We start from the raw sequence: 17,443 nt of genomic DNA, 5'->3' as shown, positions 1-17,443 counted from the left end.
CTCCGTCCCGTGTTGAAAAAGACAACACAGATTTAGGTTTACTATAGTTTTAACTTACTTAAATTATTTAAAATTTAATTGTGTGTATTTTTTAAATTTATTATTTTATTATTGATATAATTTAAATAGTATTGCGACACGTATTTGATGAAAACACAACAAATGTGCTAATCATGCACATAATGACAAGTAGCAATATCGTCTCTACAAGGATTCTGGTTGAATAAACGACGTGATTAACAATTAATAAAGATCAGGTAATGAATGATTAATTAAGTGTATCTGGTAAGGGTTGGAATCTTCACGGGTTTATTATTTTAAACATGATTAGTTAAGTATACAAATTGGATAAAACATTTGAAAGAACGAGTTGTGTTTATCTCTTTATTACTTTATTTATTAGTGGAAAAATATATGATTAACGAGGCTAAACGACCATTATAATGCAGTTTTACAAATAAAATACTAAAATGGGGCTGTTTTGAAACATATTACACCTTTGGGGCTCTTTAACTCGACACCGATGACACGTGGCAATTTTGAGTCTGCTTCTAAGCCATGAACGCCATATTAAAGGAGGCGTTGTAGCTGGTGGCGACCCTTAGAAGTCGCTATAGGCTACAGCGACTTCACTTGGCTACCCCATTTATATAATAAATTTTTAAAAATAGAAAATTTTATGTGAAGAAAAACTAATAAAAATAACTTAATGTAATATATAAGAAAAAAAAAATTAAAAATGAACAAATATTATGTGAATAAAAATTAAAAAACGAAAAAATAAAAAAACAAAAAATATGAGGCGCTGTGGCTCCAAGCGCCCCAAAGGCGCTATGAGTCACGGCGCATTTTTAAAATTTTTTATAATAATTGTTAAATATAAAAATTGATAAATGAATTATAAAAAAATTTCCAGAAAAAGCGGAAAAAAAACTGAAATAAGAAAAATAACATTTTTAAAAAAAAAGTAATGTAATGTGAAAAAAAATAATAAAAACCAAAAAAAAAAAATTAAAAAAGGGGCGCTGGGGCTTGTAGCGCCTCCTTTAAAAATAAAAGAACCAAAAAATATAATTTATTTAAAATATTTTATAAAAATAAGAATTGATAAATTAATTTAAAAAAATTTCGGATAAAAAAGCGGAAAAGAGAACTGAAATAAGAAAAAATTTAGTTATTTAAAAAAAAAGTAATGTAATGTGGAAAAAAATAATAAAAAGGAAAAAAAAAAAAAAAAAAAAAAGGGCGCTGTGGCTTGTAGCGCCTTACAGGCGCTATGGTTGATAGCGCCACCAGTTACAACGTGACACGTGGCCCAGCCTTTTCAAATTCACCGCAGGCGTGGCCAATAGGATGGTGACACGTGTTGCAGTTCGGGCGCTGTGGCTTGTAGCGCCTTACAGGCGCTATGGCTGATAGCGCCACCAGTTACAACGTGACACGTGGCCCGGCCTTTTCAAATTCACCGCAGGCGTGGCCAATAGGATGGTGACACATGTTGCAGTTCGGGTAAAAAAATTTAATTTTACAGTTATAAAATGAAACAGATGGTCCCCTCCCCCACTTTCACGTTCACGTTCCTTCTTCTTCGGGTAAGTTTCTGTTCTGTTAATTTTTTCGTTTTCATAATTTTATTTTATTAAATATTTTATATTTATTTTATGTTTAGGTAAACAATAATTTAAACGTTTGAAATAGGTATTAATTTATTTGGATATGTTCTGTGGCTGTTGTTCGTTTCAGGTAAATTTAATATTTTGAGGTTATATTATTTTTCATAATATTTAAAAGTCACTATAGGATATTTAATTAATTTTTTCTGATTATAATTGATTTAGAAGTCGCTATAGGATATTTATAAGTGTTATAACTGTTATTTAAAATTAATTATTTTGATTTTTATTTAATTTAAAATTTTTATGTAATAATATATTTATGTTATTTCAGGTTGTTGGTGTTTTTTTTGGGATATTATATCATACGAGGTATTTATGATTTATTATGTTTTAAATTTTGTAATTTTCTGCAATTTATTTGGTTTTAAATATGTGTTTTTTAGAATTTTAGTTGTAAGTCAATTTTTTACTGTAATTGTGAATTATATATTAAATTGAATAAACTTAATTCTGTGTCAATAATATATATATGAAAATTAATTATATTTAAATTGTTAATTGATTTGATTTATTGCAGTATAATTGAGATTAATTAAAATAAGAAATATATTTAAATTTTAAATTGATAAATTGATTTCTGTGTAATTTTTATTTATTTATATTTGAAATTGCTTTATTTTATTTCTGTTTAAGATAAATTTTTTTCGTAAATAATTGTATTTAAAATATAAATTGGTTTAATTTAATTTTGTGTAATTTATATTTATTTAAAAGAAAGTTAATTTTCAATTTGAAAATGATTTAATTTATTTCTGTGTGATTTATATTTATTTCATAATTAAATTTATTTAATTTAATTCTGTGTTATTTTCATTTAATTACAGTTTATTTTAATTTTTAATTTTTTAATTTATTTTTGTGTTATTTTTTTTTTATTTAAAAGATATATTTATTTATATTTTTATTTTAAATTGGTTTGAGAACATTTATGAAGATACGTTTTTTAAACTAAAACTAGATAAATAACAAATATTCAAATATACCTTATTTAATATGAACAAATATTTGAATGTCATTTTTTAATTTAACAAAATATTTGAAGTTTTATTTTAATCAATTCCCTAAATATTTAAATATACCTTATTTAATATATAAATTATTGATTTGGATATTGTGTTATTTATTTGGATTATGATTATAATTATTTATTTAAATTATTAAATTGTTTTATTTATTTGTTTATAGTGAAAATATAATGTTTATAAAATAAATTATTGTAAAAAAAAAAATTAAATTTTTGGATATTAAATAATTTATTTGACATTTGTTATAACTGTTAATTTTTATTATTATTTTCATATTATTGTTGGTTTATTTGGATTTGTTGCTGTATTTCTTCATCTCAGGTATTTATTATTTTTAGTTTAAATATTTGTTTTTCTCTTAAAATTAAGTAGTTGGTATAAGCTTTATCAAATTATTTATTGAATTTATTTATTATTGTGATTTATTTGAAAATTATATATGATGTTAGTGTGTCATTATTTATTATTTTGGTATATTAATGTTAATGAAATTTAAAAAATAAATTATATGTTTTAAAATAATTAATTTTATTACATTTTGTTATAGATGGCATCATCATCATCTTCTACGGGTATGCGTGTGACATGTGGACCAGTCGACGATGATTTATTATCGTTGCAAAATATGCATGTGTCACAGCATGCATGTTTGGAACAGAGATGAAGACAGGAGACTAGCAGCACGACGTGCTGCTCCGTCGCGCAGTGGAATTGCAGGAGTTCCACCACAAATAATTCCGTTGCTAGATCAAGCTGGTTTCGGATGGATAGCGCGTCTAAATTATATTAAAGTTAGTCCTGGTTTGCTAACGGCTTTGGTAGAGCGATGGAGACCAGAGACACATACATTTCACATGCCATTCGAAGAGTGCACAATTACTCTTCAAGACGATGGAGACCAGAGACACATACATTTCACATGCCATTCGAAGAGTGCACAATTACTCTTCAAGACGTTGGCATGCTTGTTGGTCTTCCGGTTGACGGTGAACCGATAGTATCTCAACGCGATCCAAATATATTGGAATTAGGTAATTATAAGTTGACTTTAAATTATTCGTAAATTTATAGTATATTGTTAATATTAATAATAGTTAATTTTTTGGTTTGATTTTATGCAGCTGAGGAGCTGTTAGGGGTTGTTCCACCACAGTCTGAAATAAAAGGACATCGCGTTAGGCTATCTTGGTTGGCAGCAATCTTTGGGGACATTGCTGATGACATAGATGATGTACATGTCTTGGCTCGTTATGCTAGAGCCTGGATATTACGTTATCTAGGAGGAGTGCTTGTTCCGGATAGATCTTCAGCGTATGTGTCCTTACGATGGTTGTTGTTTTTGCGCGATTTTGACATTATTAGGGGTTTTGCATGGGGTGCAGCTGTGCTTGGATATTTGTATCAGAATTTATGCACCTCAACCGATTACAAAACCCCAAGCTGTGGTGGATTTACTCTTTTATTACAGTTATGGGCATGGGAACGATTCCCAACCATTATCTCTTCACCATTTCCACCTATTCCTCCAGCCAGTCCAATTGGTTTAAGGTACGAGAAAATTTGAAACTTTGTATTTTGACAATTAATCAGTTATTAAAACATTATTTAATTATTTACAACATGTTTTTTCAGGTGGTCAAACACAGAGACCAAAATAAGTATGAGCGATGATATAAAATATTATCGCAAATACTTTGATCGTACTACTAGGAAATCGGTAAGTAATTAACATTTTGTTATTTTTAAAAAAACTTTATAAATATTTATTGTATTTTAATTTTGTAATTAAAAACTTTATTTTACAGATAATTTGGCAGCTATATCCCCCTGCTGAACAGATGTCCGCTGACTGCACACAGGGGATGCAGATTTGGGGTTCTGTAATTCCCTTACTTTGTATGTGTATTTGTGAATGGCATCAGCCGGACAGGGTGATGAGGCAATTTGGTTGCCAACAACCAATTCCACATCCTCCAATGACTCCTGCAAATGTGCATGCATTGACCTTACGCGGCAAGGTAGACGATGACTGGGCTACAATATTAAGTCCAGCATTACAACATTGGGGTCATCGATAGGAATATCACTTCACACCTACTCCTCCACAGGTCGAACTATTAGGTCCGAATTCAGAATATATGAGATGGTACCAGAGGAAAGGGAAGCCGCACATTGATCCAGATGAAGTTAAAGAGTCAGTTTTGGTATGTGTCGTTTAGTAATTATATTTGAATACAATATTTTGTCTAATCCAACATATAAATCTTCGCCAATAGACCAATTATTAGCCACATCCATCCCTGGGATTTCTTCTTCATCGGGATGACTCCAATTGATATTAGTATAGTGAGGTAAATTACCCCAAAATTCACTTCCACCTAATTTAAACAAAATTTTTTAAACAAATAACACAAATTGTTGACAAATTTAATTTTCAAATGTTACCTTCAGTAGATGGATACATTGAAATTGGTTCAACCATTGGACTTTCAACAATAGCATCTGACTCCACGTCACTATCAGATACTTCACAATTATCGATTTCATCTTCATTTGATTCATCATTGCTTTCATATGACAATGAAACATGATAGTCTTCATCATCTTCGTCATCTTCATCTTCGTCTCTTGTCATCACCGGTGATCGTTGAATTGACAAATTTTCTAACGAAATTGTTGAAGATTCTAAGTTACCTATTTCAGCATGTAATTCCATTATTGGCATCACATTCTGACTCATAAAAGCTTCTATCATGCATTGTACATCATCATCGTCACTCAATTCCAATGAAGAATATCTGCTCTCACCATGCTGTGAAACAACAAATCTGTAAGTTACAGATAATATAACTTGATTTGACTTAAGATGAAATTTGTTGTGAATCCTTCTCTTTAATATATCAAAAGTTAAACCTCGTTTAATATACATCCCTTTTTTTGGTCCCTCAAATGTTACACCACATTCTGGACTGTCATACATCCTTCCAGTGTAAATATAAGCGATAATTTGATCCATAATATCTGCAGAAATTTAAATATTAGTACAAATACATACAACTTATTTAAACTACAAAATATTTCAATCATAAATAACATTTTAAAACTCAACTTAACAGGAGCAAAGAACCAACCAGACTGATTTAGTGGATAAATAACAAATACAGTAACAAAAACAACAAATGAAGTAGAGATTTCGATGTGATTAAATAGAACGGAAGGGAGGTATATATACTACAAGAGTCTTCATCACCTATAACGACATCTGCATAAATTATTTAATAAAAATTTAAAAAATTTCAAGTCGCTATGGGCCATAGCTCCAGTTAAAAAATATATATATATTATTTTATAAATACAAAAATTGTTTACAAATTTATAAAAAATTAACAGATAAAAGGGAAAATAAAAAATTCATATAATATAAAATGTAAATTTCAAAAAAAAAGTAATATATTGTAAAAAAATAATTCATAAACGAAAAAAAAAAAATTAAAATTTGGGGCGCTATGGGCCACAGCTCCACTCAGGCGCTGTGGCCCATAGCGCCGGTTAAGGAAAATATATATATTATTTTATAAATACAAAAATTGTTTACAAATTTATCAAAAATTAACAGATAAAAGGGAAAATAAAAATTCATTTAATATAAAATGTAAATTTCAAAAAAAAAGTAATATAATGTAAAAAAATAATTCCTAAACGAAAAAAAAAAATTTGGGGCGTTATGGGCCACAGCTCCACTCAGGCGTTGTGGCCCATAGCGCCAGTTAAGGAAAATATATATATTATTTTATAAATACAAAAATTGTTTACAAATTTATCAAAAATTAACAGATAAAAGGGAAAATAAAAATTCATTTAATATAAAATGTAAATTTCAAAAAAAAAGTAATATAATGTAAAAAAATAATTTCTAAACGAAAAAAAAAAAAATTTGGGGCGCTATGGGCCACAGCTCCACTCAAGCGCTGTGGCCCATAGCGCCAGTTAAGGAAAATATATATATTATTTTATAAATACAAAAATTGTTTACAAATTTATCAAAAATAACAGATAAAAGGGAAAAAATTAATTCATATAATATAAAATGTAAATTTAAAAAAATAAGTAATATAATGTAAAAAAAATAATTCAAAAACGAAAAAATAAAAATAAAAATTTGGGGCGCTGTGGGCCACAGCTCCACTCAGGCGCTGTGGCCCATAGCGCCAGTTAAGGAAATTATATATATTATTTTATAAATACAAAAATTGTTTACAAATTTATAAAAAATTAACAGATAAAAGGGAATAAAATAATTCAAATAATAAATAATGTAAATTTGAAAAAAGAAGTAAATAATGTAAAAAAATTATTTAAAAACGAATATAAAAAAAAAATTTGGGGCGCTATGGCCCATAGCTCCTTTAGGGCGCTGTGGGCCACAGCGTCAGTTTAAAAAAATACATATTATTTATTTAAAATTAATTTTTTATAAAATTTTGTTTTCTTTTTTTAATTATATAATAATAACTTTCAGTTTATTATATTTATTCTACATTATTATTAATTTCGTATTTTTTTTTTCTTTGCTTAGTGTCGCTATGGGCTATATAATTTTTTTTAGCCCATCAGGTGTGGTGCTTCAGCCTATAGCGACAGTGGTCCAGCCCGGTCCAGCCCACCAAGCCAAAAAAAAAAAAAAACCCACGTGTCATGGGTGTCGCTATGGCCCATAGCGACACCCATGAAAACTACCCCAAAAGTGTAAAATGTTTCAAAACAGCCCCATTTTAATATTTTGTTTGTAAAACTACACGATCGTTTAGCCGATTAAGGATGAAAAAGATGGATACAAAAATAAGAATATATTATATATTGTACATTTATTTAGTTGTTGTAATTAAAAAATTGAAAAAAGTAAGGGCGAAAATGAAAAGAGAAGAGGAAGAAGAAAATGACTGGCGTGGAGTGCGAGGTTCGAGGCGCCAGCCAATTCGAAGAACCTGCTAAACCAAGTCAGTCACGTCACGTACATGTCTTTCAATTAATTTCAAAAGCGCTAAATAATGCTTAAATTTTCGCTTGCCGTTCCAAAATACAAATTCAAAAGTCTGAATTAAGATACAAATGTTAATTTTTACTTTTATTTAGAGGAAAGATAAGAAGAAGCAAAGATGTTTTTGTAAAGGTTATTTAATGAAGTATTGGTATTATATAGTTTTTATAATAAAAAAATTGTAATTTTAGTGTATTTAATATTGTATTTTAATGATTAGATTATTAATATTTATTTTGTGTAAAATTATTTATATTATATCATTTAACAATTATTTTTAGATTTTATATTTATTGGATTGTTAGACTCTTGATTATTAAGAAGATAAATCAAGAATTAAAAACATTTACAATTCATTTTCGAACTTCTATCTTGATCAAGTGGTGATAGGAACAAGGTTAGATTTGAAGGAGAGGGGTGACTTTAAAAAAAAATCTTTCATTAAATATATAAACATTAAATTTTAAATAAAAATTTAGGGTTTATGTATTTGCTATGGTTTTATAATTTGTCATAGAGTGAAACTATCGTTATTCTTTGACATTACAGTGTTCTTGTTTAACGAGAAATGTGAATTTAATGATATTATTGTACTTATCTCAATTAGTACTTCTTGTGTGCAATTGACTTTATTTAATAAAATTGTTGCCTTCTAATTTTTTTAAAAAATAAAAGTATTTATATTTATTTGTTTCAAAATGTTAAATAAATAAAAGAGTTTTTTTATTAAATATATAAACTCAAGTATGGATTCTCTACCTGAATGAGACTGAGCATGAGTTTAGTCACACTAAACGATATTGACTCAGAGGCTCTTTGCCTTATCCATGTTGGATGTAGGTAGACTAATGTCAAACGTAGGTGGGTCTGAGGCTCTCTATCTCAATTGATGTCAGGTGCAAGAAAAGTGGCGTCGGATGTGAGCTACTAAATGTAAACTTGGTGTTTAAAGTTATTTGAGTGTTGAAGTATGATGATTCACTCACGTAATTAATGTTGTACGGTGATAACTCATTATGCATTGATCTTGGAAGATGTATAATGATGTTTTATGTTGCTAATCTATAAGATGATAGTTGAATTAAGTTGCAAAGTGTTGATTAAGTTGTTAGGCATATAGATATGGTAATGATACATGACTTAGTTGAGATACATAAAAATTATAGGTGAGCAAAATTATTTTTAAGATTAAAATATTCTATTGTGTGGATATAAGTTGTGGTACTCTAAGAGTCAAGTTGAGAACTCTTCAATAAATAAGTTAGCTTTTGAATGGACAATTGTTTTAATTTGTCTCGTTTAGGTTAAGTTATATGTGTATAAAGTGGCCAATTGATTAAAATATGAAATTGATGGATAAAATTCTTAAGTGATATATAGAAAGGTGCATAGTATTTGAAGGGTAGTTAGCAGATTAATCTTATATGAAGTTTAGATATGCATGTTAAAGTCGTGGTAGACTCATACTCAAGTCGTTCTACTATAATAGTAGTACTAAATTTTTCTAGTTTAAATGTTGAAACATGAGAAATCAATTTAAGTTGTTTACCAGTCACTTTGAGACCTAACGTTATATTTATGGTTGATGATATGTTGATGTTATGCTATGAACTAGTTGGATGTTGTTTAAGTTGTACATGTATATTGTTGTTATGTTGATTCTTTTACAAACTTATCCTTTCTTTTTTATGTTATTGGATTGTAATGATCATACTCAGTATGAGAGTACAATAGAATTAGCTTGGTAGCTTGAATGTTGGTGGATGGTCACATTGGAGGTGACCTATTTTGTATATATACTACCTAATGCAATATTTGTTATATAGAGACGCTAACCAATAATAAGATCGTTTTGCTTATAGGGTGCATATTACATGTATATTGTATATATGTAATCCCTTATGAGACTTTATGTTTTTAGTCGTATTAGCAGAATCTGTTTTAAGTTTTCTACACCCTATACATATAACTATTGCATGTATGTTCTAGTGTATATTACATGAAAACCTTAGTATAATTGAATAGTTATGTTTTTTTTTTGCTTAATTACTATGTTATATCAAGCTTAATGACATGTCAATTTATTACACTTTTCACTCATATTTATTCTATTTCTTATTTAATTTTTTTCCTCATTATCAAATAAACATAAAAGTTAATTTTGAAGTACATGTTTATTTATCCTATACATGTGTGCAAGTATAAAATGCATATCATATAAGAGTTAAAAAAAGAAAGAGAAGTAGGTACATCTTCATATCATAATTCAAAAAATGGTTAAAAATAAAATTAATTAAAACAAATTTACTTATATCTTAATGGTTATATAGTTAAAATATATTTTAATATATTATATATTTTAAAAAAATAACTCTTAAAAAAGTTATTCTTTTCAATAATTCTTTGTTTATTGAGTGACTTGTAAAAGAGCTTTTTTATGTGAAAGTTTTAAATATTGATCTTATTATGAATTATCAAAACTAAAATACAAAAAATTATATAATTTAAAAAATCACATAATTTTTTATTAAATTGTTAAATTACATATTAAATCTTAATAATTTATACACGACTCTTTGACTAAAAATATTCAGTGACTTCAGTCCATTAGATTTGGATCGAACTTAAATACTTAAAAAAAACAAAATCAACTTAAGTTAATTCAGTTTTTGATTTATCAAATTAATCATATTACAGTTCAAGAAGAGTTCTCAATGATTTATTCAGTCGTTTGAGATAAGTTTCAACGCTTGTTTTCCAATCCACATGAAGAAATTTTTATCCTCCAAAGAACATTTCACATTCACTAGTCAATGAACCTTTTCCATCAAATCTCAATGTCAATTTTTCGCATCAAAAACATTTGACATGACCACTTTTGCAATCCATAATTCAGTTTCAATGATGGAAAGATATATATATTTTTTCTCTCTCATTTTTGTGCCTTCTTTTTTATGTTGATGTTGATTTATGGATCGTAAAGAGAAGCAATAAAGCCAACGGTGGAGAGCACAGTGAGAAAAAGGGTTGGCGATTTTGATGGGAAAGGAAGAAAAATTTTCATACTACTTTTTCAAAAAATTATTAATTTTCTATTTTATATATAATAAACGTTGGTAAGAAAATTATATCGAATAGCAAAATTAATGGTAGTTAGAATATAAACTATTATTTTTATTTAACTAAAGTATAGATAATATATAGAGAGAGAGAAAGACGTATAAGGAGGCGTTTCTTTCATCTGTTTTTTCTATTTCTAGAAACATTCACAGTGAAAATATTTATTCTTATTGACAGTAAAAATTCACGTAATATATACATACATTTTAAAATATATTAAAATATAAATATTTTGATTACTTTCATCTTGTTATTCAATTTTAATAAAATTTGACATAAACATATAACAGTTTGATTTACAAAATTTTTAAAATTTGTAAAAGTTATATCAGTATTATTATAACATTTTTCTATTAAAAAAAATAAATTACATTTTTAGTGAATAATATTCATTCTGTGATTTTGATTCCTTAAATTTTTAATTTTTCAAGTTTAGTTTTTAACTGGTTTGCAATTAAAATCTAAAATTTTAATCCTATTATTAAATGTTGATTTATTGATTATTAAAATTATAATGTTGACTAAACTTGATTTCTATGGATAAAAAAAATTGTTTTAGACTCTGGACAATTCTCATTTATAATTCTACGAAAAAATGAAACTAATTGAAATATTAGTAGTCCTCCTCTTATAAGTTAGTCTTTTAAAATTGAAAGTTTAATCATTCTAAGTCAATTTTGTAGAGGTACGTTGAAAGCCTAAAAGCTAAGAGACAGTAGCAATCATTAGACATTTTTTATGGTGATTATTACATGTTACCCATTTTTTTAAAAAAGATATCATAAATTTGTAAATATTAACTCTTGTTGACTTGTAGTGATTATTACTAAATTAGGTCCAGTTTAGATATTCAAAAATTAGTAAATTAGTCGTTAGTAATTAATCTTAGTGTCGACAAATTTTAATTGAAGTCTTAAAGATTAGACTAGTGTATAGAGTGTTTGAGCTAAAAAAGACTAAATTTAAGTAGTGTTAGTTTTAATGAATGAATGCATATTTTTATTATTTAAGTTTATTTTATATTAATTTTATTAAATTGATACAATATATATTTAAGACTTACATATTTATTCATGCCTACAAATATGTCATTTTTTTTCTAGCCAATGTAATCTTTTTTTTCATCCATGTAAATTTGTTTATTTTTTCATCCAATTTAAATTACATTTAATGGCGGTTTCTAAGCGGTCACAAAATGATATAGTTGGTTAATTTTTTTTAACACTTAATGATTCTAGACTGTCATAAAATGAACATGTTATTCTAATAAATAAAATTTTATTCAAATACGCTTTTTTACGTTTATGAATTCGATTACAAATTTTTTTTTTGAATAGCAAACTTTTATTCGAGTACAAATTTATTTTACTCGGTTATAAAACTTTTTATATTATATTAAAAAATATTTATATATTTCAAATTTAATTAACTTAAATTTATTATTTTAATTAGTTTTTAATCTAAAAAGATTACTTTAGAATTATTTGCTTACTTTTAATTAGTTGTTTATTTTATTTCAAGATATTATTTATTAGTTATATAATTTTTTTTATTTAATTGGTTAAAAAAATAATAAATAAAAATTCATTTTAAAAAATATTCTATTTTATATTTTTTTTCCTTTTTACTCTATTTTATTTATTTATATTTTTATTTCTCTCTTCTCTTTTTCATATATACTTTATTTCTTATCTATTTATCTTCAACCAAACAATCAAATTTTCACTTTGTTTTTTATATATTTTTATTCACTTATTTCTCTCTTCTCTATTTTTTCCACTCTATTTTTCACTTATTTTTTTTTCTCTCTCTATCATACATACCATTATAGAGATTAATTAAGAAAAACAAATTATAGGAACGAAAATCAATTATGTACTTTTATAATTTATATAATTACATCTTCCTCATGAAATAAACATGCAATTAGAATTAATAATGATCAAAATAACATGTGATAGTTGCATACATACCATTCATACACCTGCAAATGTGAGCCACGAAGTTAATTAACGAATAGATAAAGTAAATGAAATCCATCCATCACACTTATACATGTGAAAATTATGTATATAAAAAAGTGACACGGTGAAAAATTAAGCACAATCATATTATAAAATATTTTTTTAATGAAATTATTATTATTATTATTATTTCACTTGGGTAATTTTGTTAATTTTTTTTTTTTTTTACGATATAGAACCGTCTTGGAGTGGCTAAACTAGACAATTCTGCAAGATTGTATTTCGCGGAACGTGGAGAAATATGCATGGACCGTCTTGGAGTGGCTAAACTAGAAAATTATTATCCCATCTTTTAAGGTGTCTTCAACATAACAAGATAACAAGGAGATTAGTCACTAATATAACAGTGAATACTTCATAGAAAAGAAAAAAAAAAAAAATAAAAGAAGGGGTCCTGGTAGATGACGAAAATGACCATGCGGTGAAAGCGATATTGAGTGTGTGAGGAGGGCAAAAGGGTAAATGGGAGTGGAAAAGGAATGGGTCCAAAAAGAAAGAGACAAAGGCAGTGGAGCAGTTGGTCACATCTGAGGGGGACCGCTTTGGCCTTTGCTCGTTCCTTTCCCAACCACACGCGGTGGACCACAACCCAATGCAATCGCGCGTGCACACCACGTGCCAAGACACACTCTTCTCACGCGCATCATCGTCATGCACATGCTCTGTTTGCTACCACTATCGTATCATATCATTTTTATCTCTAATCAATTACGCCTAACTATAAACTTTTCACTAAATATTATGCTTTCATTATGCTTAACACTTAGTTAGAAGTAGGTTTTCCTTTTAGTCTGTTTTTAATATCTTATTACTGAACTATTAAATAAAATAAGAACACTTTTAGTATTGACTAATTTATTCATTTAATATCTTCAAATAAAATATTTAATAATATTATAAAATATTATTTATGAAAAATAATTAACTAATTCATTGAAACTAAAATAAACATATTTTTACTAAAACTCATCATTTCAACTACAATAACAATATCAATATTCAATACAAATAGGGACATAATAGAAATTTTGGGAGCTAACATATAATATAGATACTCTTTCTAATTCATGAACACCTATATTAATTGAATTTTTTACTAAAATATTTTTTTTTTTAAATTTATCAAAAAAACATTTGTACCACTTTATTTACTCAAATATAACCTTTTACTGTTCACGTTCAAAATTCGGTTCCCAGGGAACCGAATTCTGAGCTATTAAATTTTTTTTTTAATTTTTTTTTTTGTGTTTTTGAACCTGAGAATGGTGTAAAACTGGAACCGAAACGGCCCGTTCTGAATGGAGAACGGGCCGTTCTCCTTGCAGAACGGGCCGTTCTCCTTGCAGAACGGGCCGTTCTACAAGGAGAACGCCCGTTCTGCAAGGAGAACGGCTCGTTCTCCATTCAAAACGGGCCGTTCCGGATGCAAAAATACACACATGACGAATGCATCAAAACGGGCCGTTCTGCTTAGACGTTCCAGTTTCAAAAATAACAGATTATTCGTGCAAGCAGAACGGCCCGTTCTGCTCGGAGAACGGGCCGTTCCGGTTGCAATATTTACCCACAACCCGAACTACAGAAAAGAAAAAAAGAATTTAAACACTTCTCAGAATTCGGTTCCCCGGGAACCGAATTCTGAGCTAAAAAAAAAATTGAAGTTCAGAATTCGGTTTTCCGGGAACCAAATTCTGAACATGAACAGTAAAAGGTACATATGCTTTTTTGGTAAATTTTTTTAAAAAAAAAAATATTTTAGTAAAAAAATCATATTAATTTGTCTCCTAATTATCATCATTTTAAAATAAGATTTCTTGGGTAAATATTTTAAAATAATATCAGAGGTAAGTAATTAGGTTTTTTTTCTTCTTCTATCTTTTGTATTTAAATAGTTCAATTTAGTTAATTTATTTTAAAATATTTTATTTTATCTTCTATTTTATTAAAATTCCAATATTGCACTTGCATGTGATTCAATTAACATTGTTATTACCCGTTTGAACGAAAGAATAGTATCGAATAATTTTTTTTTTAGAATTAAAGGATTAAATTCAATAATTTAAATAAAAAATATCAAAAGAAAAATTTAATATCTCATTTGTTATGTTTTCATTTGACTAACTTATTATTATTTTATCTGAATAAATTTGAATTTTTCTTTATCTACTTAATATTTTTTGTATTAAATAACCATTTTTCTTTCATTTGTGATTATTTTATATCTATTTTTAATTTTTTATTCCATATACTTGATTTGTTACTTGTCATAATCGTGTTAGGATAATTAAATTTATTTTCATGAATTTTATAATTTTAATTATTATTTAAAAGATCATATTAGAATAATTGGTTCGACTAATTTAACTAAGATCTAATGAAAAATAAAAGAGTAATTTAACTTTAAAATAAGAAAAATATTCAACTTCCGAATGTAAATGTCGAAATTCTTTCCGAACAAGTAAAATAATAATTTAAATTATAAAATATTAAATTACATAATTATTTTATAATAAATTTATTAAAAAATATTAATATTTTAAGGATTCACACTATAATTCGAAAAAAAAAAAAATCGAACTGTGTAGCATAACTTTTAAAATAAATACACTACTCATTAATTTGAATTAAATTGCTTAAAATAATTGTTTTGAGTTGAGCAAAAACATTATTTATAGAAAAGAGTGGCGGTCAGTTGATTGGGAAAGGGATTTGAGTGACATATGCATGATGATGATCACATACACTCAAGCCCTTTACAAAGGACACATGGCCTTATTCTGATCAATTCATCGGTTGTTGGGAGAGTTGCCATCCTATATTATTAAATTAAATTAATGATGGTTAAAAAAATGTTTAGAATAATTGACACAATTAGACCAAAACTTTTTGATTAATAAATGAATTAATTACTGGTATAATTTTATAGTAGTAGTGTACTACTCTAGTAGTAGCTGATGGTAATAATTTTATACTCTATTTAATTTGGAGAAAAGACACATGACAGAGTAGATAGCAGTATTTTAGAATTTAAGGACTGTGTGGTGGTCAGGTAATGTCGTCGAATGAAAAAACGACACGTGTATAGGTCGGTTGGTTGTTGAAGGACCCACGTCCTAGAGATCCTAAACACACAATAATGTGGAAAGGTGGTGAATGAGAAAAGGGTGAGTGTGTGTTAACTCTGCAACCGTACGTGGGACCCACTGCATCAACTTGCCTAGTGACATTTTCCTATCCATCTGAATTCTGAACCCTTGTTTTGGCGGCTACCCAACAAAAAAATTACATAATAATATTACTCTAATTAAATGTGTAAAAATTTATTTTTACTCTTTATTTTTAAAATATTAGTTTTTTTAAATGTGTTAAGTTTTATTTTTGACACAAAATCTGTTAATTCTAATAATATTAAAATAGAAGTAATGATATTAAATGATATAAAAAATTAATTTTTTTTACAAGCAAAAATGAATTATTGTTAAGTATTATATGTTATTTATTTATTATCAATAATATTTAACTTATTTGATTGAGCGAGATATGGAAGGTAGTAAACTATTTGATATTAAATTCAATTTTTATAAATAAAAAAATGTTATTTAATAGAAAAATAATTAATTTCATTAATAATATTGATTCATAATAAGTCCTTATGTTCTAACATTTAATATTACCTTTTTTATATACCAATATTATTATTTTTAATACTCATGTTAAATTGCTCAAAACAATAAAGCTAGTAAATAATATTGCTTTACAATAAATCCTTAAATCATTTAATATTAATATTTTTAATGTTTCTATTAAATTGTGATACAAAAATATTTTCTGACAATAATTAATCTCATTTATGATATGTTTTTTGGACAACAATATTAAATGGTAAAAGAATTTATGGTCCAGCAATATTATAAATGAGCTTAATTCCGATAGATTGCTAATTAATTATATAAAGTATTTTATAATATAATTATTACAAAATTTAATGATCTTATTATATTAACAAATATAATTAAATGATAGCGTAAAAATTCATTATATTGTTAATGTGTTTTAATTAAATTTTATTGTTATTTTGTGTTAACTTTATTTTTTTAAAATAAATTTTAACTTAACATTATATTTTCATGAACTTAATTAGAATATATTAAAATATAAAATTTGTGTACCTTCATGCATGCATGATAATATTATTATTAATTTTTATAATAACTTTTATGATTGCAAAATTTTCACACTATTAACAAGTTTTCTCTATAAAAAAACATGTTAAAATTAATTTTTTTTTCATATATACCTAAGTTTTGAAATTAAATTTAAAATGATATGATTAATGCAGTGGCACATGTATTGATGTAGGTGTATCAGTATGGGAGCAATTGTCTCCCAATATATTTTTTTTTTTACTTATATTAAATTTAATAATAAAAAATTGCCTCCATGAAAGAATAGGTGTTTCCCTCACAACACATTTTTTAAAAATTAAGATAAACAATTAATAAATTAAAATAAAATATATTGATATTAATTTTACTATTTTATTTTTCTAACTTCTTCTTT

The 17,443-nt window shown here is 26.5% G+C and overlaps 1 protein-coding gene across 1 annotated transcript; it reads left to right on the top strand.

Moving 5' to 3' along the window:
- Positions 1–3,342: 3,342 nt before the first annotated feature.
- On the top strand, positions 3,343–4,779 carry LOC109794531 (serine/threonine-protein phosphatase 7 long form homolog). Its single transcript, XM_083072043.1, has 5 exons — positions 3,343–3,502; positions 3,823–4,249; positions 4,334–4,418; positions 4,507–4,581; positions 4,624–4,779. The coding sequence occupies exons 1-5, from the start codon at positions 3,343–3,345 to the stop codon at positions 4,777–4,779; spliced, it is 903 nt and encodes a 300-aa protein (XP_082928169.1).
- The last annotated feature ends 12,664 nt before the right edge of the window (positions 4,780–17,443 follow it).

Source organism: Cajanus cajan, chromosome 3, assembly GCF_000230855.2.
Source record: "Cajanus cajan strain Asha chromosome 3, NIPB_CcT2T_4, whole genome shotgun sequence".
Classification (NCBI taxonomy): domain Eukaryota; kingdom Viridiplantae; phylum Streptophyta; class Magnoliopsida; order Fabales; family Fabaceae; genus Cajanus; species Cajanus cajan.
Note: the sequence above shows the minus strand (reverse complement) of the source record. Positions and strands in the feature narration are given on the sequence as shown.